The sequence below is a fragment of the Centropristis striata genome, chromosome 6 (assembly GCF_030273125.1).
Source record: "Centropristis striata isolate RG_2023a ecotype Rhode Island chromosome 6, C.striata_1.0, whole genome shotgun sequence".
NCBI lineage: Eukaryota > Metazoa > Chordata > Actinopteri > Perciformes > Serranidae > Centropristis > Centropristis striata.
Genome location: NC_081522.1, coordinates 15538231 through 15562855, shown reverse-complemented (window position 1 = coordinate 15562855; position 24625 = coordinate 15538231). Strand labels below are relative to the sequence as shown.

Below are 24625 nucleotides of genomic sequence, written 5' to 3'. Positions count from 1 at the left end.
CCCCTGATATCCTCAGCTCTTAAATGCAGTGGGAGTAACAAGGCTGAGGAGGTGCTGCTGGCTGCTGGCTAAATCACCAGCTACAGCACTGCTATATGTGAAGTTACACTTTCAGATAGGAGATATCTCACAGGTTCCCGAATTAACATAAAGTTAACCTTAATATAAGGAGCTGGAGTGTCATAATTTATTCCACTCCAGATTTCAAATCACTTTTATTCATTATCTCTCTTAAGCAATTTCTTTAACATATTATTTCTAGAAATTTCCAGACGTAGCAGCACAAAGGTTTTGAAGCTGTCTATAAAAAAGAATGTGCAGGGACAAAATTCATGTTAGTATCACAGGCAGCACAAATGAAATGGTGTAGTTGTAGAGTACTTTTTATAATCATATAAAAAGCAGACGTGGACATCTTCTTATTAAGCATATTAAGCATCAAACTGAAGGATATTTTCTTGGTTAAACAAGTTGGTAAATTGCCATAGATTCTCAGAGTTGATTCTTGCTGCTTTTTCTTGCTCTGCTGCACTAAGATTAGACACCATTTCGCACGTCCTCCCTCTCTTTCTCTCTTCTTTGTTTGGTGACCCTCTTTTTTCTACTTGATACAACACAGCGGGGTTACACCATCTTCATGACAGTGGTGTTTGTACAGAAGCTCCATGAACCACCAGTCAAACCGTTTGTCAAAGTTTGAGGTCTGGACAGTCTGGCTAATGAGTAAATATCTTTATCTGTGAATCTGTGTACTCGTTGTGGCTTGGGGTCGGTGCCATGGCACCCACGGGCAAATCCTGCAAACTGTGTGATAGCTATGAAATAGAAGAAATACACCCTGTAGTAATAATTATAATAATTAAGAACTTTGTTTGTTTAACACTTTTAAAAACACAGTTTTAAATGCTTTATAGAACAAGAAAAAATACTATACACCGTAAAGATAAAAATAAGAAAAACAATAATAAAACAAAGAACATAAGATGTGACATAACAAAAAATAATAATATTAGCAATAATAATAATACATACATAAATGCATACATACAAATCAGTAAATTATAAATGTATACAATGCACAATTGCTCATAAAGTAGAAGTACAATATTTTTTACTTCTTTCCATGAAATGATTGTGACAATGCGATTTATTCTTGACTGGTAAAGTGTATATCTTCTCAAAATTGCATTAATCAATTTCTTGATTGGGATTACTGATGCATTTAAATAGTAATAAACAGTGGCTCGATTATGACCTTGAGCACATTGTAGCGGTTTGTTAACCATCCATTTTGGCTGTGCAAACATAGCATTGTCTGTTCCTTGAGTAGTATTTCTATTAAAATATTCTTCTGTCACCAAAACCTTTATTGTTTGAAATGAAGTCTGAGCTTTGAGGAGCAGCTGAGGAAAGTGACAGATGAGTATTAGCTGTCTGGTCCTTTCCTGCTTTATTGGAAATCATTATTAATATATTCATTGGTCCAAATAAAAATGGGTTGATTAAGAGCACATTTTTCCTCTGAAGGAAAACAGGATGTTTATTCCTTTTTTTTTTAACTCTGGTCAGCAGCATTGTTAACTCAGGATATGTGAGTGGGTGTATTTTTCGATTGGAGATGAACTACATGTGTAGTGTTTTGAAGACTGTAATTAGCTTCTGCACATTGTTTTATCTTGACTGAGCATCTCTCCGAATGTCCCTCAACTTCTTGTTCTCCCCTGTGTCTCATCATATCTAACTATTCATGTTAGTATATGTGAACATACTGTGTAACACAAGTCATTTCTAGTTCTTGTTTCCTCTGATTTTATCTCTTCGCAAGGGTCAGTGGTTAGTTTTTGATCCCCATTGTGACATAAGGTGCCTTTGTGTGTGCTTGTGTATGTGGCATAATGGATTTCACCAGTGGACTCACATGTTATCTGTGGAGTTAACTACAATACTGTAGATGGAAATGGATTAAAAACTTGTAATTAAACTGTAGCAAAATAAGAATAAGTAAGAATGTGGTTGATGCATAACCTAGTCTGATGGAAAGTTGTCTGTTTGTAATGGCCCTTAAGCTAATTGAAGCTACTGTAGCATCCAAGCAAGAACAGCAATGTGTCAGGTTTAAGGCTGGTGATAAAAAAAATGGATATGTAAACAATAATAATGTATTGCACATTCAGTGACTTTCCCTTAACAATAATTGTCCTTTTATGTGGAATGAGTTAATCATGTATGGCTTCACTTGGTGCACATAGACATCTCACTGAGGAGCTCAATCACAGCTCCTCATGCATCTCCTGTTGGTGTGATTGATTGGCAGTTTTTTGTGTTAGTGGGTTATAACTTCCTACGGCAGTTTATTTAGGGCTTTCCGGCAGGATGTCATGCTGTCACAAACAGGGCCGGCTGCCAGAGAAACCTACATGCATCGACAACATTTTGCTCATAGACTTTGTTTAGCCCGTATCGTGTATCAAGTCAGTCTGCCACAGTCTGACAAAACAATTGTGTTTGACTCTTAAGAGGTTGAGTGATTAATAATTTAACCCACTAGATTTCTTTTTTAAAATTCATTATTTTAATTTACTATGAAATTTAGTTTTGGGACATAAAGTTTCTCATCAAGGATGATATTATTGGTCCTAATGGTCTTTTTCCAGTTTATCATCCACCTCTCATTTGTTGAGAAAATTTTTACAATATTTGATGTTTATTTTAGCTGACAGTGATTTTTATTGGCACAATGTTTTCATATTTGTACATGATATGGCCCCTAATTTTATTTCTCGCTTCAGGCTACATAATTATAACCACCTAGTTGTTCTAAGCTAAAAACATGATGCAAAGAGTACTACCCTCAGTCTATCACAGATAAACTGCAGTATAATAGCCCATGAGGGACAGTAGGCACATTAATTTGTGAATGAAACTTGAAGAAATGAATGAAATTGCGAACTGATTGTGGTACTATTCATTTTTCCTACTCCTTTTAAATTATTCCACTTTACTTTTTAATTTAGCTCAAATTGTATGAATTGTGGAGGAGGATTTTACCTCACTTGCCAATTAATGCCAGACCCTGCTGCACATGCATGTACAAGATTGGATGATGAATGAAAATGAGAATGCAAAAGACAGACCCATCTACTGTTAAGTGATTGCTACTAAAAGTTATCAGTAATCAGTGCACAGGTGGTTGAAATAGAATGATTCACATTCCTCTCTCTATGACTGCTGAAGGCTTTTCTGCAGTATTTTGTTTAAGCAGGGGAACATGACAGAGAGTTTTTTGACTTAAGTCAGGAAGAAAGAGAATTGCAGAATTTAAAGGAAGAGACATGAAAGATGTTCAGAGATAAAAGTTTGGATGTTTTTTTAATATTGCCAAAGGGTAGAAATTTTGAAATGTTTCTGAGCATGAAACCCGTAAAACTGTCTTACCTATTTATTAAAATGTAGATCGGTTTCAAATAAGTAAAAATTATTCATCTTATATTTGACTGTTATTCAGATTTGTGTTGAATTTTAAAAATATTCTCTTTTGATCAATGTTTTAATATTATGTATTAATGAAATATTTTCATGGCAAATTATTGGTGTCAAATAACAACAAGCAGATTGTGTTTAGTACTGCCACCAGTTCGACACACAGCTTTGACTGTCATCCTTTTGTTTTCTTTTTTTGAATATTTAGACAATTGTCAACATGGCATGTAGACTTGGAAGTGATCCTGTTCGGGGCTTTACATGTGTATTGATTTGTGTGTGTGTGTGTGTGTGTGTGTGTGTGTGTGTATGTTAAAGAGAGAGAAAGCAAGCAAAAGGGAGAAAATGGTTTATTAAGATCCTCACCAAAACAGATAAATCATCACAAAGGCTTTTTATCAGTTCTCTGTACAACAGGCAATAAAACACACATCAGATCCAGCTGATTACTGGCAAATCATCACCGAGCCTCTTCAAGGCAGTATCCGAGGCATTGTGCAGGACACACAAACGCACACAAGCGCACACACACGCTCTCACGCGCTCACAAACACAACTTCAGTGCTCTTCCCACTCATGTGTACATTGGCTGCCAGAGCTGTCTTTGTATCCTATCACCATAACAACTGCCTCACAGAACATCTAAAAAAAAAAGGAAAAAAGGCAAAGTGAATTTCTCTCACTCAGTTTGACTGTGAGAGTAGCGGTCGGCAGATCCTCGCAGCATGTCGGTGTGGTGTGTATGAGGGAGAGGCAGGCTTGTAGCGGCAAGCAGGCTGCAGATGACTTGGTGTAAGGAGAAAAGGAGTGTGTGATGTGAAATTCGGAAGGTGTAGAGTGTGACTTTTAAAAACGGGGGATATACAGTGTATGATGCCGCACATGGTGAGTGTCAAAAATGGCTGCTTGGCAGTGTTTCACATTCTTGCATGTTTTACTTTGTTATATTGAAAGCCTTGTTCTCTGTAATTGAGTTGTATAAAATGTAGTGTGTGTGTGTGTGTGTGTGTGTCTGGAGGCTTTTGCACATGTGGATGTTATGTAATGACTGAGGCTGGGACACAGACAATGCAATAGTAATGAAAGTTTTCTGTGATGCTCATTTTGGATACTGCAGAAATTGTATAATTGCATCCTTGGGATACATTTTTGAGCTATCATGCATGTTTTCATTGATATTTTATATGATGAGAATTAAACTGTAGTGCAGTAGCTTTGTTTTATAATTCCTATTTTACTTCATGTCTTATGTAAGTACAGTGCATATTAGGTAGTGTTTGAGCTATACTATTTTGTCTCAGATAGTCTAAGATAGATTGTTGCCCTGCTTCTTCAGGCTATAGTAATCTATTATGAAATGTTAGTGCTGGTACCTTGCTCATAGCTTCATTTTTCACTCATATACTCTATGGCTTACACCCATCAGCAGAGGTGATGAATATTTTTAATCACAAGTCACAGAGGAAATTAAGTGTATTTTCATGTGTGTGCAGTACATTATGTGTGTATTAGGGTTTGAATGGGGAGGATTTGATTGTGTGTCTTTGCTGAAATTGTTTTGAACACCAATATTAGACCCAGTGATTTAAAAGTGTTGCTCTAGGGCACTGTAAAAAATATTATATCCATTACATTTTAACTCAAAAATGAGTCAGACTCACAATCTAATTTTTCTGGGACTAATATCCAAAGGAAAGGTCTTCATTTCAGTGTTACTTTACAGCCCTTTCCGTATCTTTTTTTGGTCCATCCTATTATAGCCTATATATCTCCTGCTCACGGTCCATTTGCTTTGCATGACAGAACAGAAATAAAACCTTCAAACACAGAGGGAGAAAGCAGCAACTTTAGCTTTCATCTCTGAACTGCATTATTAAACATCCCCATCCACAAGAGTCTGACATCACCCAATCACAGCTGTCTCTTCCTCTGCCTCCCCCCTCTTCCTACTCCCCACTCCCTTATCTCCCTCCATTAGGCAAACCTGAAGAAGTTTATGGAGTATGTGCAGCAAAGGAACATTGAAAAGGTCTCAAGGTTCCTGGAAAAAGGCCTGGACCCCAACTTCCATGATCCAGACACAGGAGGTGAGAAAGTCTGCGATAAGAAATATCCCATCTCTTCCCTACTTCAGCTAATTAATTGTCTTTTTTTCAACCTTGATTCATCTTTTCTTTTGTGCTCTCTTTCTCTCCCTCTCTTTCTATCTTTACCACAAAATGACCATGTATGGATTTTCTGAAATAAGCCTTCTGCATGCTGGGCAAAGCTGGATTACTCTCGTTGCTAATCTCTTCGCGTTTATGCAAATGTTTGTCCAGCCATAAAGGAGATTTCCCTGTTGGCTGACCTGTAGTCTGACAGAGAACTGCGAATGCTGGGAACATCAGAATGAGTTGGTTTAACACCAACAGGAAGCAATCACTTAGGCAGACTGAAGGATGCCAATCATGACAGCCGAGGCAGTTATCCAAATGCAGAATCACTGAAAATATGAACCCACAGTTTTTGGAAAAGTGGTGGGCAATTCTCCCATCAAATATTGACAGCTTCAGTTGTTTGATTCACAGTTATGCTACTGGAAATTTGTTCATTTTTGATGTCGTTTCCTCGCTCGTCTTGGATTTTTTCAGAATGTCCTCTAACGCTGGCAGCACAGCTGGAAGGATGTGCAGAGCTCATCAAGGTGCTCAAGAGTGGAGGGGCGCATCTGGACTTCAGAACAAAAGATGGCATTACTGCCCTACACAAGGCCGTGCGCAGCAAGAACCATACAGCGCTGATAGTGAGTACAACACACACACAGACAATCATAGCAGAAAGCTGACTCATCTCTTTTATTCCTTTTGCCACACCAATTGCCTGCTTGCAAACTTTCCCTCTGGGAAAGGAGAGTTTTCAGGTAGGCAATCTCTGGCAGAGGGCGCTTGAGCAATCGAGTACAGAGTGTGCTTGAGCAATTACTAAATATGTGAGGATTAACATGCCCTCTTTGAATGGGCTGGCATATTCAATGAATGGCCTTGCATGTGTCTGCTTTGAGGAGGCTTGTAACCTAAATGAAAGGATTTACATGAGTCATATAATTGATTTCCTGTTGAGCCAGAACTGTTGAAAATGGAATTGGTTATTTCCGCTCTGTCATTGTCATTTAATATATTCAATGCCATTGGGCCATGTAACATACAGTACATAAGCTGTTGGTTCCTTTGCTATAGTAAGTCTTCGAAATGTCATACTCTGGCTCAATTCTTCCAATAAAACCTTTAATAGTTTATTATTTACATTTATGTCACTCATATGCTACAGTGTGTTAAATTGATAAATACCATGACTGAATGATTACTTTGCTGAGGTTTGTGAAATTTATATATTTTATATATATATATATATATATATATATATATATAAAATCCACCCCTATGCACTTGTCTCTTCACATTGCATGCTTATGATAGATGCAACAGTGACTGGGGACTGTATCTGTATGAAGTCATGTCAGTATTATTACCCCGTAACCTCCATGATTTCCCACTAGACGCTGTTGGACTTGGGTGCATCACCTGACTATAAAGACAGTAGGGGGCTGACTCCTCTGTACCACAGCTCGATGGTAGGAGGAGACCCCTACTGCTGTGAGCTGCTGCTGCATGATCATGCACAGGTCGGCTGTGTGGATGAGAATGGCTGGCAGGAGATACACCAGGTAATACACACTGACAAGCACACAAACATGCACACACAGATAGAATAGTGATGGGTTGTGTGCAGAATATCAATGTAGGTGCAGGGTAAGAGATCTTGTCTGGTTTTCAGAGTTTCATTGAATTGATTTTTTGTGTTTCCCTCGGTTTGAAAATTTCTTTTGTGGTGGTTGAATCCCTTGGGGGATCATGTGCTGGTAGGAAGCTCCAGCTTGGGAAGGAAGTCATTTTTTTCTAGTCTAAAGGATTGGACATTCACAACTTTGGCAGACTCCTCAATCAGTCTGCACTTTGAACTGCATTTTCAAGCAGATGAAATACGTTTTTCTGTTTTTCTGCAAATAGTAAATGTTATATTTGAAAAACCACATGGAATTGTACATTGAATGACCAACAACTATACCTGTACTGAACACACACTCGCACAATTTGAATGGTCATTTACTTGAAGATATGCAATGGACCAGCAGAAACACTGAAAACTACTAAAAGGTCATTACCTAAATGTTTTTTGATAAACTTGGTAAAGTAGAGGCCTCCGGACAAGAAGAGTTATTTGGACCTCAGAGTTTATTGATACCCAGTTACTCATTCTGTTGTTGCTGCAGCTGCATCGAAGTCAGTGCCCAGCAGTCCAAGTAGTGGTGTCCGTCTGTGTTAAGAGTAAAAAATAGGTTCTTGACCTACGAAGAGCAAACAATGCATATTGTCTGCATTTTATACTCAACCTGCCTCAAGGCATCCATAATGGAGACTAGTTCCTACATGCTGTTCTTGTTTATGTCAGGGCATTTTTAGCTTATATCTGAGTAGTAACAGAAAGACACTGGAGGTCTTTGCTGTAAATGGAACCAAATAGAAAGCTGTGGGACTCATCACTTCTGTTGCTCACACTGAATGTGAATGAAGTGCAGAGGAAATATTGAACGGCAACATTTTATCGTAATGAGAGTAGGAGAATTAAGCTTATATTAATGCTTAAATGTGGTATATTTGTATGTAAACCTTTTTGAGTCTTCTCAGGGATCTATATGTAAAACATTTTTTTACTGTAAATTCTTTTTTGAAGTGAGTAGCAGAAGAAACCCAACTCAATATTTGCCTGTACCTGCACCAATCTTTTATTACTCACATGTTCCTTCGTAATTTTAAGTAAGACCACTTGTTGATATGTTGTTGGCAATTGTATTATTAATATTTTAACCACCTATTTGTCCTCTAATACAACTACAACACTGCATTGTTGTGGGTTTGTCTGTTGATTTCTGACAGCTTGACTTGAAACTCTGTTGTCTGAAGTTATCATAGTGGTTTGTTTTTATATGTGTGTTCTTTCAGTGTGGAGATACAGTAAACATTTAAATGGAAAAACGTGGATCATATTTCAGTGTTTATATACGATACTGTACAGTAAATCCAGAAGTCCTTCAGCCCCACACATTTTCTTCCATTTAATTTCTTTCTCCTCTTTCCCCCTGTCTCTCCCTTTTTCTGGGTACTTTCCAGCATTAGTATTCTAGTTGTTGTGTACAATAGGATACACTGCTGAAGGTCTGATAACCAACAACAATCCCAGCATCATTTGTGCGCTGTCTCACTGCTGTCACACAGTCTTAGCGAGACAGAACACAGGGGGGAGAGAACAATTGTTGGGGAGAGTTGGTGTGCTTCTTTGTCAATGACACAGGACAAAACCACGGAGTCGGATCGAGGGGAAAAAAAGGGAGAGGAGATAGATAGAGATTAGATGAAAAGTTTATTGCTCCCAGTTATGTGAAACAAAGAAGCTGGGGAAAAAAAGGCATCACTCTTGTCAGACTAATTTTTCCTCACATATTTTGCCTCAGGTGATACAAACAACACTCTCTCTTGCTTTAAGAGACTGGTAACAACATGCTTGAGGAGAATTAGCCCAAGGAGAAACAAGGAAAAGATTAAGTATTTTTAATCATTCTGAGTGTACAATCCTTTAGTTTTTTGATGCATTTACTGTGTAGGTGATCTGTAGACAAATATACTCAGACTGCCTTTTTCTTTAAAAAAAAAAAACCAACAAGCTGTTCATAGCTCCAACAATAGATAGGTTACATAAAAAAACTGTCTGGTTTCAGCCAAACAGGCAGAGCCAGAGAGGGGCTGCAGCCAAAGTCTCAATTGTTTATGTAGCATCGGTTCTCACCCTTTCTTCATTGTGACTGATCAGCTCACAAAAACACAATGTGCTGTTGACTTATTTGGCTAGGTCACACATACCAGTCACATCCCTGGTTAAAATCCACTTTTGTCACACTCTTTCACACCTCATTCTTGTTTTTTCTCAGTGTAACAAATATGACTGTAAAATTCATTGTCCTGCTCATTTATACTCTTTTCTCAGCAACACTCTTTGATTGCTCCCTCTGACTTAAGAAAGGGTGAATGTGTGAATCTTTTCTTTTAGGCTTGCCGCTATGGCCACGTCCAGCACCTGGAACACCTGCTGTTCTACGGAGCTGACATGAGCGCCCAGAATGCATCTGGAAACACCGCCCTGCATGTGTGTGCTCTCTACAACCAGGTATGAGATATTAAGAAAATGTGTTTATGTGCTTGGAGTCTTCTGTGGAATTACATTAATATTGGACAGTCATGCACAATTTATATCCAGTGCTGATTCTCAGTGCCAGTGGAGGAGGAAGTGTTACATTCACAAAGCAGGGTCAAACGATTGTTGCATTTACCTTACCAGTGGCTGTACCATCTGAAAGTCTGTTGGATTTCTTAAATCATTATCCACGACTACACACTTTCCTTAATCTTAACCAAGTTCTCTTAGTGGCCTAAACTTAACCATACATTATCTTTACTGCATTTGCCACACATAGATTTCCAGAAATCCGTTGGTTAACATGTGAACTTCAGGTGATGAACTGAATGATACACATGTCATACAGATGTGCATATGTACATATACATAATGACTCAGAAACTGTGAACAAATATTGTCATTGAAGTTGTTCATCAAGAGTCATCCAGTAACAATGTTCCGTTTGGTGAGTGGGTTGGTGTGGTTGCTATGTCTGTAAATGTGAATTTTTGTGTGGGTGTTATATAAGAATATATGTATCTAAGCGCATAAGCTTTTTCTTATCCATCAACAGTTGTAGGGGCAATCACTGCGCAGCATTGAACCCGGTGGGGCTTCAGTGTCTTGCTCGAGGGCATTTATGCAATGCAAAGACTTGTTGTTCCTGTGTAGGCCTTCTGATTTGCCCGATAACATTCACACCATGCTTGGCCTCGTAATGTGTGTGTACACACTTGTGTGTACTTGAGTGGCAGTCTGAAGCAGAGGTATCCTCCACCTGGTCATTATCTCTGCTGTGTTTGTTGCCTGTTATCATAATGGACTGAAAGGGGAGATTGAAGAGAAGTGGTCCAAGTGGGAGTGTGGCACCAAAATGGCCAAAGATCAGGAATATTTCTGCCATGTGGTTTTCCATCAAACATTAATGCACTCTGGATGAAAATGCTGCAATTTCGATTTAAGTGTTTTGTTGTAGTTTGTTATCTTTTGATGCTTTGCATTGTGACTGCTACCTTAGAGACTATCAGTGCCAGACTCAGTGCAGTGGTACAGAGATATTATTGAGCTGTCCCCATAAGGATCAATGATCAGCTTTGATTGTTTGTGCTACAGCGACAACCATAAGCCCTCATTCATGAGTACACACTTAGGATCTCACCTTGGTCCGTATTTCCGGTCATTTTCTATTTAGACTAAAGGTTAGGCGGATGTTGTGGTGTTTTAGTTTTTAGCCAATGCTACAATTTTCATACAGGAATAAATAGTGCATTTATTGAGGACTACTTTCCTATGCATATTAACACACATTTGGTGATTTAGTGAGTATTTATGCCAGCAGGAAGATGGTATTTGGCACTCACCCAAAACAAACTAGAGTGCCCATCTTCGTGGTATGTGGATCTGCTTGATTCCTTTAAGAGAAATAATTTGTGCATACCTGCCAACCTTTGCAGTCCCCAAGTGAGGACATTTTCATTGCCTGAGATGGTGATTGGAGTGGTGCCATTTATATCGTACTCTATGTGATAAACCAGAAATCTTAAATAGTAGTATCAGCTTATGAAGTAACGTGATTTTAGGATCTTCTGAGGCTGTGATAACAGGAGTGAAAAACATAGAGTGTATATTTTAAAATATGAATGAATGTGTTCTATATCAGGAGAGTTACATGAGGACACTTGGAAATGAAGGCAGTGAAAACCAGCACACTCCTGGGAAAACGATGAGTGTTGTTAGGTACTGTGTGCCCATGTGTTGCGTTGTCCTGTTTGGTTAGAGGCTGCTCGAAGAGAAACATGCAACTGGGCATTCAGGAAGAGGTTTTGGAAGATAGAGCGTAGTTCATGAACATTAAATGAGCACTTTACTCCTCTCTCTCTCTCTCTCTCTCTCTCTCTCTCTCTCCCCCTCCATCTATCTATCTATTTATCTATCTCTCTGTCTCACATGTGTGCGTGTGTGTTGTAATTGGAACTGTGTACTGCTCAACTAATTCCAGTCATGAGGAATGACCTGCTTCAACTGGACTGGAACACTATAGTCTCAGGAGAGAGAGAGAGAGAGAGAGAGAGAGAGAGGTGTGAGAGAGAGAGAGAGAGAGAGAGAGAGAGAGAGAGTGAGAGTGTGTGTGTGTGTGTTCTTGTTCTGGGACTTAACTTCCTTTTTTTAGTTGAGGTTCAGGTTTGGGGTAGTTATGATGGTACTCACAAGCCCCCGGCTGAGCGCCGATGTGTTGGAGTTCTCCCCGAGGAACGAGAGGGTCGCCTCCTTGCAGCTGCAAGTCGCGAGGAGAAGGTCTCTGACTGTTGTTTGTGCCTATGTGGATGTCGTCGGACGGTGGAAAGAACACTTTGAGGAACTCCTTAATCCAGCCAACACGTCCTCTGTAGACTCAGGGGAAGACTCACCAGTAACCCTGGCAGAGGTCGCCGAGGTAGTCAAAAAGCTACCTGGCGGCAAGGCGCCAGGGTTGGATGAGATTCGCCCTGAGATGCTGAAGGCTCTGGACACTGTTGGGCTGTCATGGTTGACACGCCTCTTCAGTGTCACGTGGAGGTCTGGGACAGTGCCAGTGGAGTGGCAGACTGGGGTGGTGGTTCCCATTTTCAAAAAGGGGGACCGGAGGGTGTGTTCCAATTACCGTGGAATCACACTCCTCAGCCTCCCCGGAAAAGTCTACTCCAGGGTGCTGGAAAGGAGGCTCCGGCCGATTGTCGAACCTCAGATTCAGGAGGAACAATGCGGCTTCCGTCCTGGCCGTGGAACAACGGACCAGCTCTTTACCCTTGCAAGACTTCTGGAGGGGGCATGGGAGTTTGCCCATCCAGTCTACATGGGTTTTGTGGACTTGGAGAAGGCCTACGACCGTGTCCCTCGGGGAGTCTTGTGGGGGGTACTGCAGGAATATGGGGCACCGGGCTCGTTGCTACGAGCTATCCGGTCCCTATATAACCAAAGTGAGAGCTGTGTCTGCATACTCGGCACAACGTCAAACACGTTCCCAGTGGGTGTTGGCCTTCGCCAGGGTTGCCCCTTGTCTCCGATTCTGTTTGTGGTTTTCATGGACGGGATCTCAAGGCGCAGCCGGGGGGAGGAAGGGATTCGGTTTGGTGACCTAAGAATCACATCTCTGCTTTTTGCAGATGATGTGGTTCTTTTGGCTTCATCAAGCCGGGACCTCCAGCACTCGTTGGGGCGGTTTGCAGCCGAGTGCGAAGCGGTTGGGATGAGAGTTAGCACCTCCAAGTCTGAGGCCATGGTTCTCTGCCGGAAAACGGTGGACTGCCCCCTCTGGGTGGGGAGAGAGGTACTGCCTCAAGCGAAGGAGTTCAAGTATCTCGGGGTCTTGTTCACGAGTGAGGGTAGAACGGAGCGTGAGATGGACAGGCGGTTTGGTGCAGCGTCAGTAGTGATGCGGTTGTACCGGACCATCGTGGTGAAGAAGGAGCTGAGCCGGAAGGCAAAGCTCTCGATTTACCGGTCCATCTACGTTCCAACCCTCACCTATGGTCATGAACTTTGGGTAGTGACCGAAAGAGCAAGATCGCGGATACAAGCGGCTGAAATGAGCTTCATCCGTAGGGTGACTGGGCTCAGCCTTAGAGATAGGGTGAGGAGCTCAGACATCCGGAGGGAGCTCGGAGTAGAGTCGCTGCTCCTTCGCGTCGAAAGGAGTCAGCTGAGGTGGTTTGGGCATCTGGTAAGGATGCCTACCGGGCGCCTCCCGTTAGAGGTGTTCCGGGCACGTCCAACTGGTAGGAGGCCCCGGGGAAGACCCAGAACACGGTGGAGGGATTATATCTCTCTCCTGGCCTGGGAACGCCTCGGGGTCCCCCAGGAGGAGCTGGACGTTGTGGCTGGGGAGAGGGACGTCTGGACTGCCCTGCTTAGCCTGCTGCCCCCGCGACCCGGCCCCGGATAAGCGGAAGAAAATGGATGGATGGATGGATGATGGTTATGGTTAGGATAGGAGGCTATGAATGCATTATGTCAGTAAGTGCCCACAAAGATAGAAGTGCAAGGGTGTGTGCGTACGTATGTGTGTGTGTGTGTGTGTGTCTGTGCGCTTGCGTGTGTGTGTGTCACTATGGGGTTTTGTCACCATGGGGTTTTGGAACAGCATCGACATTTAATACAAGCTGTTTGTACCACATCCACGTGACTAAAGTCATTACATGTTACAATTCTCAGTGGAGGGCCAGGTTGTTTGTGTATCTGTGTAGAACAAGAGAGAATATAATCAAAGAGAGAATGGATGAACAGTTTAATTTACAGCTACTTGTACAACTTCTTGTAAGTCTAGTCTGGTATTTGTCCCAGCTCTTGTGTGCTTCCACTGCTAACGATGGCTGTTATCCTGCCAGAGGAGGTCGAACACCACGTTGAGCTGATTGATCCCAGAAACGGTGTCTCTTAGTGGGGTTCCAGCAGGCTAGAAACAGGCTTGGCTCAGATGATTATGTACCATTAGGGAAAGAAATGGGCTGGTAGAATTGAACGGGAACCTAGTAGTCCAGTGGCAAAGATCAATATATCCATATGGAGAGAGAAAAGATAGAGAGTCCAAAAAAGGGACAGATATGAAGGTGAGAGAGAGTGGATGAATGGCAAGACTACATAATCAGCAACAGTATAATGTTGATCAATGGTCTGAAGGTCCCATTGCTGGGATCTAGCTGGCCATTAACATTTACTTACTGGGCGTTCAGCTTGGCATATGTGATCAGCAGCAGTGAATGAAGGCATGGCAGGGGTCTTTTACCTGGCAGACAGATCCATGGGAGGTGGTTGGAGGAATGATTGAGAAAGGACAGAGTAGGTAGTGGCAATTAGGGACAACACTGATGAATGAAAGTAAAGAGAGGTGGTACAAGACACAAGACACACACTGAACTGTTCTTGGGGCAACTCTATAATGAGCTGTGTAGAGGGAGTATCACTGTTTTTCATGCTGCAGTATTTGTGTTATGCTGTTGTTGTACACAATACTACGAAATAATTCAGCTGATATTTAAGTGTTTAGCCTTAAATCATGCATGTTGTGTGCTTTAGATATCACAACCCAAAAAAAGCAAGCTCTGCGTTCAATCAAAGCTGCTCCTTCAATTCTAATGAGAGAAGGAATCCTCAACTGTATAAACATGGCTATGAAGCACCATCTGTCACACTCTTTACACATGACTGACTTGCGTCATTACTCTAAAGTACTTGACTTAGTTCACTGTGTATTCCTATGTAGCTAATGTAATCACAGCCAGCAAACCATGGACTATTGGAAAGGTTTTCTTAATGAATGGGAATTTCTGGGAATAGGAATTCATTAAGAAAGCTTTTCTTAATGAATTCCTATAGGAAGCCTCGGAGAGAAGAGCAAAACAGATGGCCTATGCTGTAATTGGCCTCTACGCTTGTGTGTGTGTGCATGTCTGTGTATGCACTGTATCTGTGTAAAAGAGTGAAGGATATCGCTAAATGGCACAAATACAAGAATTCAGATTATTTACACAGTAATATGTGCTGACATCAACATCAGATGCAATAAAACAAGGTTAATATCTAATAACATGCTTGTACAGTAAAATAGAGAGATAGTTCTTGGTGTGCCAGATGGGCTGTGTGTTTAACATCTGTGTTTATTTCATACAGTCTATGGTTTAACTATTAGTACGTGGTTCCCAAAGTGAGCGTTGATGCACCTTGGGGTGCCCTGAGGACAGGAAAAGGTTGCCACAAGATTAACCATCATTTCATTCGTTATGCGTAAAATTTTTCCACATTCTTACTATTCAGCTCAGCTGCTCACGGTTGCCAGTTGTCATAGTAACACAACACGCTTTCAGGCTGGAAATGTATTCAGGCTCAATAGACAGAAAAATAGTCCTCATAGCTACACAGTTGGAAAGGAAGGCATTGAGTTTGTTGCAATCTGCAATATCATTGCTAGATGCGACTAAATCCTTAATTTTTTTCATTGTTGGTGAAATAAACCTGTCACCAATACAAAGAAGGGCAACTTCAGATACATTTGCACATTCACTCTCAGATTTGTCTTAACAAAATTTACAAGGTCATGCATTGTTAGCTCTTCACCTTTATTTAATTACTTAGGAAAAAGTGATGATTGTGACTCTATGCTGAGAAGTGTGTGTGCTGGGCTGGTGATGTAAGGGTGATTAGCAGTCAGCTAAGCTAACAGCCGTAGGCGTTTATCCATGTAGGTTTTTAGATGTTTTAAACCTATAGTGGTTGGCTATTAGCAGCAAGAGTAATTGTGCATTATTCATAACACCTGCTACATTTACAAATATTCCAGTGCCTTCACAATTCATGTTTATATGGACCTTGCAGGTTTATGCAGGTTTTCTGTGCCCCACTTGACACCACGGTCATTATATATTTTCAGTTCAGGCAGAGTCAGGTGAAGCACCCACATAGCCAGCAGCTATGTGTCTTACTGGAAGAGTGTGCTCCATCGCATCAGTGTTAACATCATACAGTAGTAAATGTGGTATAATACAAGAGCAGTTCATGACATATACCCAGCTTGATTAAGTAAAAACACATGGATGCTATTAACTGAAATACATGTTCAATTAATTTTTGCGTGCATGTCCCTGAGTGTGTAACTTGGTGGTGACAGGAGTCACCAGAGTCATTGTGCTGACTGTGGAGCAAGGCTAGTCCTGTTAATTCTGCTCTCAGTTTTTAAATTACATATCGACCCTCATCCTGCCAGCACATGGGCACATAACCATGTCTATCAATCTACAATTGGCCTTTTTTTTGCCAGAGGGGCCTGTGCTCATTTACACACAAGAAAGAGAAATGTGTAGCTGTGATATGAGGATGTCTGTTTTTTGGTTGTTGAATGTGTTCCTTATATTGAACGAATTACAGCCTTGGTTTTCACTTTTTCTGTTAAGTTGTAATCAAGCCATTGCTTTGCCAACAGCCTTGACATTGTAAACTTGCATGATAAGTACAAGGTGTGTTTCTGTCTCTTTTCTTGTTTCCTGCCCTCTCTCTTTGTAATTAAATGAAATTAAAAGATGTACATAGAAAATATGGCTGGATGGTATTAGGTAAAATATGTATAGCTGTATAAATTGAAGTCTTTGTGAGACTAACAGTGTATATCAGCATATATGTTTACCCTCATAATTTGTTTTAATGTAACTTGAATACAGTACTAGACTCAGGCATTGCGAAGAGTAAACATTATTCCTTCTGTTGGTTGTGGTGCCAGTTTCATACATGTTGGAAGTTAAGAGCTTAATTCTGCGGAGGTGACGCTGTATGTGTTCTGTTCTCTCATTTTTCACAGCAGCTTCTATACAACTTCAGGGTCGCTGCGCTTCGGGTGACTTGTTTTCAGATTAGTATTACATATTGTGAATATACTGTTTTCACTAATTCCTAAAAGCTCATTTGAGAATTTAGCACAATGGAAGCTAATTGTGTGGTCAGGGCTTAATTTTCAGCAGAAGCATTCCTTTATTTTCCTTATAAGTATTTACTGGGCTTTATATTTATTTGCTTGAAGTATTCTATATGTTTGCGCATAATGTTGCAAGCCTATTAATAGTATTCTTTTGGCTTGAATTATGATACGTTTTTGTGTTTGTATGACCAAGTTTGAAGTTCCTTCCCTTGATCTGAGACTCAAACTCTTAAATTAGCACTCATTCTCTGATCCGGTCCTCTATTTCAGGCAGTACAAACATGTGTTTTCACCTAATCCTGAGATGCCCCAGACACTACAACAGTAGCAGGAACATTCTTGATTTTCTAGTGGCAAAAAACTGGATGCATTCATAATTGGGGCACATTTGAAACTAGTCTGCGACAAGAAAAATGGAGTATACAATAAAAGTGCACAGGAAACCTGAGGTTTGGTGGGGACAGGGAGAGGCTGTGGATACACATATCCACTGATTATAATATATGAAATGGAGATGGAGTGAGATATTAACCTCATCATAGACATGGAAATTATACACAAACAATTCACCAGCGCTGAATTAAATGCAATAGAAAAAATAGTGTAAGAGTTGATTTGCAGCCTGTAGTGATATTACAATTATTTAAATGTCAAGTTCAAATTTCTCACAACCCAAACCACAACCCCCAGCTGTCTATTTGCTTTTACAATCAAACAGACATTTTCTCACCAATTCTTTCCAAAAAAATATTTTTCTCTTCTTTTTTTGGTGACCTGTGTTGCTCTCTAGATAATTGTGTAGTGCCCGCACTTCACAGTATGTCTGATGTTATTGATATTCCTGTCGATTAATTCATGCTTCTTTTCTCAAACACAACCTTATCTGTGTCTCTTGTACATCCATTCTGTTATATATTTTTACACCTGTTCCCTGTCTGGGGAAGAAGACATTTCATGTGCACCTAAAAACTGTGGCAATCTGTCCCGAAGTGACCTTTCACATGACTGTATTTTAAAAATGAATGCAGTATTGGACTTTGCCCAATATGAATAATGTTATTAGCAGCTGTATACTTTCTGCACCTTCACGCCAACATGGCAGTAGTCATGTGTGAGCAGCACAGAGATTTCAAGTCTTGTAGTTTGCACGCAGCTTAAGGAGTACATGTTGTTTGATTGCATGTGTGTGTAAGAGAGAGAGAGACAAAGAGAGAGAGAGAGAGAGAGAGAAGCAATGTTGGTACTCACTTTGATAGCATCAAGGGTAAAGGAAGGAGATTTATGTAAAAAATAAATATTTAACTAAAATTTCTTGAGTCTAATTATAGCTGTGCAAGCGTAGACAGAAATCACTTTCAGTACTGTACAACACTGCTGTTTGAAACAGATAAGTGCCTATGTTTGAAAAACGATAGCTGCATCATAAAATATCAATTTAATCACCCCTATTTTCCACCTAAACCTAAATAATCTTATGTTAGGCAGGTGCACAACACAAAGGTTTCTCAACAGGCCTCCTTTACATCTACAAGTGCTCACACTTGAAGACATGTTATCAGTGGTTGCTTGAGATGCTACTATTGGTTACAACAGTCACACTGCACAGCCCATTCATAAGTGTATTCTCCAAATCATGTCCTAATTATATAAAGTTTCATTTTCTAACAGTATTTATTAATTGCTGCATATGATAAAAGTTGAAAGTCCTGGTCAACCACATACATCTCTGTTGTCATTCAGGATAGCTGTGCACGAGTTATCCTGTTCCGGGGGGCCAATAAAGAGATAAAGAACTACAACAGCCAGACTGCCTTTCAGGTATGTGTGGTATCCAACCACTGCATGTCAGTGTGTGTGTATTATCATACCTTACATTTTTGACATGCCAGAGCTGAGTGGGTTGAATAAATTGTCTTACACAGCCTAATGGTGCTACATTGAATTTGTTAATTACTGTTAAAAACATAAGCAGCGTAATAGCACCCACCCCCGCTGGCTTTCCATTGTGGTCTGTGTCTGAATTCTAGCCTTTCTGGTTGATGAAGTCCGTGTGAAATTGACACTGGCACTTCCTGTGCAGATCAAAGTTAATTTGTTTGTACACAAGGCAGGCTGGTCCACACAGAGCCCTGAACATTGCCACGCAGACAGAATTTACACGTCTTTCACAAAGGACCAAATGTGTAAAACATTTATTTAGAGAGTGAGTAAAAGAAAAAAAATAGGATTAAATTATAATGATTTCTTTCTTTGAACTGTTTTTTTTTTTTTTTAATTATTGCTGTTGTATTCGCCCCTTTTTATCTTTCCTGTACTTCTGTCTTTCCCCACCTCCAGGTAGCTATAATAGCAGGAAACTTTGATCTGGCTGAAATCATAAAGGTCCACAAAGCATCAGATGTTGGTAAGATGACAGTATATCACCAGGCTACCTCACTGTTTTATGGGTTTAATCATGAATGTAGTGTCAGTATCAGACTGAGGAATGACTGAGCGTGGATATTGGAGAAGCTCAAGGGAAGTGATCAAAGGTTATATACAGAGGTGTGGGGAAATAAAGGAAAGGACATGGAAATATAAGGGATGTGAAGAAGGTTTTGGGGGTTTATTGGGTCCTTGCTGAGTTTAGCAGCTTTTCTGTGACATGGTCATACAGGAAAACTCTGCCATCTAGTGTGGGCTAAATGCAATACCCCAAATATTAGATTGTGAAATTTGTTTTGTGTAAAAACGTATCCCTTTTTACAATAAACAGGTTGAAATAGAAATCAGATATAATGTTTGGAATTAATGGTCCATTCATTTGATAATTGATAGATGTACCCCACATGTCTGCTGCATTCATATAAGGTCAATTTTATCACTTGATCCTTGTGTGAAAGTGTTTACCACTAGTTTAGAGTTTAATTAATTAAATTAAATTACAGCCTACTGTCAGATTAGTGCAACCAACCAACAAGCTTTTTGAGTGACTTTAAGATTTGTGGAGTTGCAGTTATTTTTCCCCAGCAAAGCATTCTGTTTATTGTGCTTGCTACAGTAGCTTCATAATAACAGGGTGAGTCTGTTCAGAGAGTGTCTCTTTCTCCTCTCAGTGCCTTTCAGGGAGACCCCCTCCTACACCAACCGTCGACGTGTGACGACTGGCCCCCTGCCCTCGCCACGTTCCTTGCTCCGCTCTGCGAGTGACAACAACCTGAACGGGGACCATGATCACCTCCACGGTCAGGCCCCCAGAGAAATTCGTGGCCGTCAGGGTCACTCCCCTGTCCCCTCACTGCGCAGCCTGCCAGCTCTTGGGCAGCAGCACAGCAGCCTTGGAGAGGTAAGATGGAGCTAGTGAGGCTGTGCAGGTGTGTTTGTTTTATTTATTTTTTGCGTGTGTGCACATTTTATCATGAAATTAAAAATAAGTGAAGGATAACAATACAACATAATCTCCTTATATATAGTCTCTTTTTTGTTTTGGACCATTTGTTACACAAAGATGATTGCATTGGTTTACACATGAATATAATACTTGTTCTGCTCTGTGTCAGAGCCGTCATGGAGAGATCCCTGACAGCAGTCTCCAGAGCACAGGCAGCTCCAGGTCCTCCCATTCCCGCTCGCCTTCACTACATCACATGCACGAAGATGACAGGCCAGTACCCAGAAGGTCCCACAGCCACGGCTATCCTCATGGACATGGCCATCGTGGAAGACTCAGGTGTGTTACATTTTTTTTTTACCTCAGCTATAACTCATATGTTGCATATTTCTAGAACGGTAAATACTTACCACGTTTTTAGAGAGCTTTGTACACAAGCAAATCTCTTCCTTCCTGTTCCTAATCCATGTTTCACACTTATCAGTCTTGGCAGGTATTCAGTTTACATAGATACTTTGTGATTGGCCTTGTGATTAAGCATCTACTTTGATATTTAAACCAAATTTCAAAAAGCCAGAAGCCCCATGTGATGTGTCTGAATCACTTGTTAGTCACCAGGCAGCATTCTGCATCTTATTCCATCTGCTACCGTCTGCTACTGGTGATAAACATGACATAACATCAATCAGTGCAAAAACTTGTTTATTTATTCATACATCAATCCCAGGCTCATATGAAAGTCGTTTTCCTGGCTAAACTATACTTGCAACCTGCCCAGAAAAGTCATCTGTATAACGCATAAACAGGGACTTGAATATGGAAATGTATAGATTTATGGTGGCTTACTGAAACACTTATCAGTATGAGGTCTGTTATAATTGCATTTGGTTTTCGCTGCTGTGTGGTCCTTGCTTCTATTACAGTATGAGGGCAATGGTCAGAGACATGGTGTGTGTCTTGCATAGACAACAGCCTGTTTATATAACAAGCTGAAATAAAGCATTTGTCCCGATGGGAGAAAAGGGGACGAATAACATACTTCAAATCGCTGTGTGTGTTTATCTCTGTGTTCCTCTGCGTGAACATGTATGTATAACCACTTGGCTTAGACAGATGGAAAGCTGCTAATAATGATCACCATGGGGACTAATTGAAGGCTGCCAAGCTGTGAATGTGTTTACATGTCAGTTTGTGTGAGAGAGATTGAGAGACATTCTGAAATTAGAGCTATGAGTAATGTCATTGGACGGGCCACTCAGTTCAAAATAGCTTGTCACTCGATAGATACATAAATTCACAAATGTAGTTGTGCTGCTGGGGTGCTAGAACAAATTTCCTCTCTTGTACACTGAACCATTAGACAAACTGCACAGTAAACTAGGGCCCTGATCACATCTCGGAGCGATAGAATTAAGTGGTTTACTGACACTTGGTTTGTTAAGCTTTTTATTATGATCATATGTCAGAGCAAGATCACCTACGTATTGCACACACCTAATGTGATTCCTAGATCCCACACACTGTGTACGTGTGTTTGTGTGAAACAGTCTGATGTCTGACAGGGGAATTGCATTACAGACAGAGCTCGAGCCGTACTCCCTTCTCCCTCTAATACTCTCCTGTCACTTTACTCGATCCATCAAAGACTCTCTCATTCTGTCATTCATACTCACACACACACACAAACACGTACACACAGTGTGATTAATCTACTGTATGTTTTCCAGCTAGACAGCAGTCAACAATCTTTATTAAGTCATGTAACATGCACACATCACACCACATAGACACTAAAGCTCTCAAGGATCTAATCCTATAAGCATTGTTTTCGCAATCTTAAATCGAATTATATGAAGTGAGCTTAATCTATTAATACATTCACACAGAAGTGTTTAAAGGGAACCTATTATGCTTTTCTTTAATCATTGTCATCATAAATATATTGTTACAATATTGATTTTCACATTAAATGGTATCCCTGTGAGTGAAAAGCTTCAGGTTTCTGAATGTTCTGAACACTCTGTTTCCAACACTTTTATCTATCTATCTATCTATCTATCTATCTATCTATCTATCTATCTATCTATCTATCTATATATATATATATATATATATATATATATATATATATATATGTCATCTGCTTCAGGGATGTTATGTCATGTTTTGATTGTGTAATTTATGGCTTAGATAGAAGCTTTAATTGATGATTTTTTATGACTAAAAGTGCTGCTGTGATACTCCATTACAGTCATTCCACAGCTACATGTATAGTAGCTGCTTGCCAATCCAGTGTTAATTTTTCCCCAATCTCGAATCGCATTCCGGCTGGAACATGTTCGATTGTGTCGATTTTGGTTCAAAAGCTAAACTAAGCTCTGACTACAATGACGGAGCACACAAATGGAGAAAACCCAGATACAATGACCAATCAAAGACTGGGCTTTTTCAGAAAGGGTGATTAAAGAAACAAGGGCAACAATGGCATGTCTCAGAGAGTGAATAGGTGCATCATGTGGGTTTTTTTTTTTTAACATAAAAGCATTTATACATGTTTTAGAAGAAAACCAAAATATTAGTATAAAGCTGAAAATGAGTATAATAGCTTCCGTTTTAACCACCCACCTTTCTGTCTGGGAAATATTGTGCCTTATTTTGGTAACAAACTAAGTGTATCTTCTCTTGCTATAATAGCACTTTATTAGCATTAATGTTCACTGAGAGAAACACATACTTTGCGCCGTCATTGTGCTCAATTTGTACTAGGTTGATTACTCAGAGTGAGAAGAAAGGGAAAAAGAAAAAAACAGATAGCAGGTTTAGTATGTCCGCTGTGCCCTGGCCTAAATGGCCTTCTGTACACAGGGAGTGTAGACCTTGTTCCTCAGTGTGCATTACCCTTACAAGTATTAAAGTGAGGTGAATGTATAAAAAGTCCAAAACGAGCAGCTGGTCTCCATGGCCAGAGCCTGCACCCAAGTGAGACTGATGCTGTCCTTGAATATTTTCCCTCCAATATTTCTCCCTCCCTCTCTCTGTTTCTCTCTCTGACCTTCTGTTTATGCCCACGGTAACTCTAGAGGCATTATGGGTACCAGGGGAGTGTGAAATTAGCTTGGCTGGTCAACAGCCCGCCCAATGGCAGACTCCAGCAAGTTCCTGTGGAAACCACCATCACTTCCTCAGTGCACATATGCAGTGCTGCAAGGGTTCAATAGCTTGGCCAGGCCTCAGCAGAAAGTTTAGATGGACACAATAGAGAGTTAAGTCAAAGTGTCTTATTAAGACTTGATTACAAACAAACCTCACCAAGACAGATAAAAGCATTAAAGTGTGGGTATGAGAATCTCTCCAGCTGATGGAGTTGACAATATAATAAGAAATGACGATGGGTGATGTTATGTGGCAGAATTTTATTTAGAACAAAGCAACTTTGCCTGTGTCATACAAGGTTAATTGCTTACTTAACATGATGAGCAGTCAATACAAAGAGATAATTAATCATTAAGAGGACACTGTCTTGACAGTGTCAGTGTCAGAAATGGTCTTGTTTTGGAAGAAAAACTCTGAAGCTGCCAGATAGACACATATTACTGTTATTTTACCATATCCAAAGTGTTCCTCTCGTCTTTAGCTTCCTACAGCAGCAGAGAATATGTCAATGTAGAAAACTATGTGAATAGTTAGGGCTTGTTAAACATGTCGTGTTCTTCTAGGAGTCAAGTTAGCCAACACAGGTTCTGTAAATTCCCCAACCAGCCAGGCCATTGCACTGCAAAAAAGCCAACTTGTATTTTCTGGCCTAAAACAAACATAATTTGGTAAAACTTGGAAATATAAATTACTGACATTTAGGGCAATAATGTAAGTTAGCACAACAAAGGAAGCCAGTTGTATGCTCAAAAACAAGTTTGTGAGTTGTTGTTACTTACATCTTTAAGTTGGGGTTCACAACAAGGGACAATAGTTCTGCTAACTCTTATTTCTTTTGTTGTGAAATTCGGTCATTAGCGAAAGCTAGCGGCTAACTGATGCTTTATCGAAGTTTGTTGCCTTGAAATTTT

The 24625-nt window shown here is 40.3% G+C and overlaps 1 protein-coding gene across 2 annotated transcripts in view; it reads left to right on the top strand.

Annotated features, from left to right (window-relative positions):
- Nucleotides 1-24625, top strand: part of shank3a (SH3 and multiple ankyrin repeat domains 3a) — a 183914-nt gene that overhangs the window by 90194 nt on the left and 69095 nt on the right. For both annotated transcript variants that reach the window (XM_059335864.1, XM_059335863.1), the window contains 8 exons: nt 5459-5567; nt 6114-6265; nt 7019-7186; nt 9625-9741; nt 18932-19009; nt 19529-19595; nt 20287-20516; nt 20731-20900. In XM_059335864.1, coding sequence (XP_059191847.1) covers nt 5459-5567; nt 6114-6265; nt 7019-7186; nt 9625-9741; nt 18932-19009; nt 19529-19595; nt 20287-20516; nt 20731-20900 — 1091 coding nt within the window. The remainder of the gene's footprint in view (nt 1-5458; nt 5568-6113; nt 6266-7018; nt 7187-9624; nt 9742-18931; nt 19010-19528; nt 19596-20286; nt 20517-20730; nt 20901-24625) is intronic.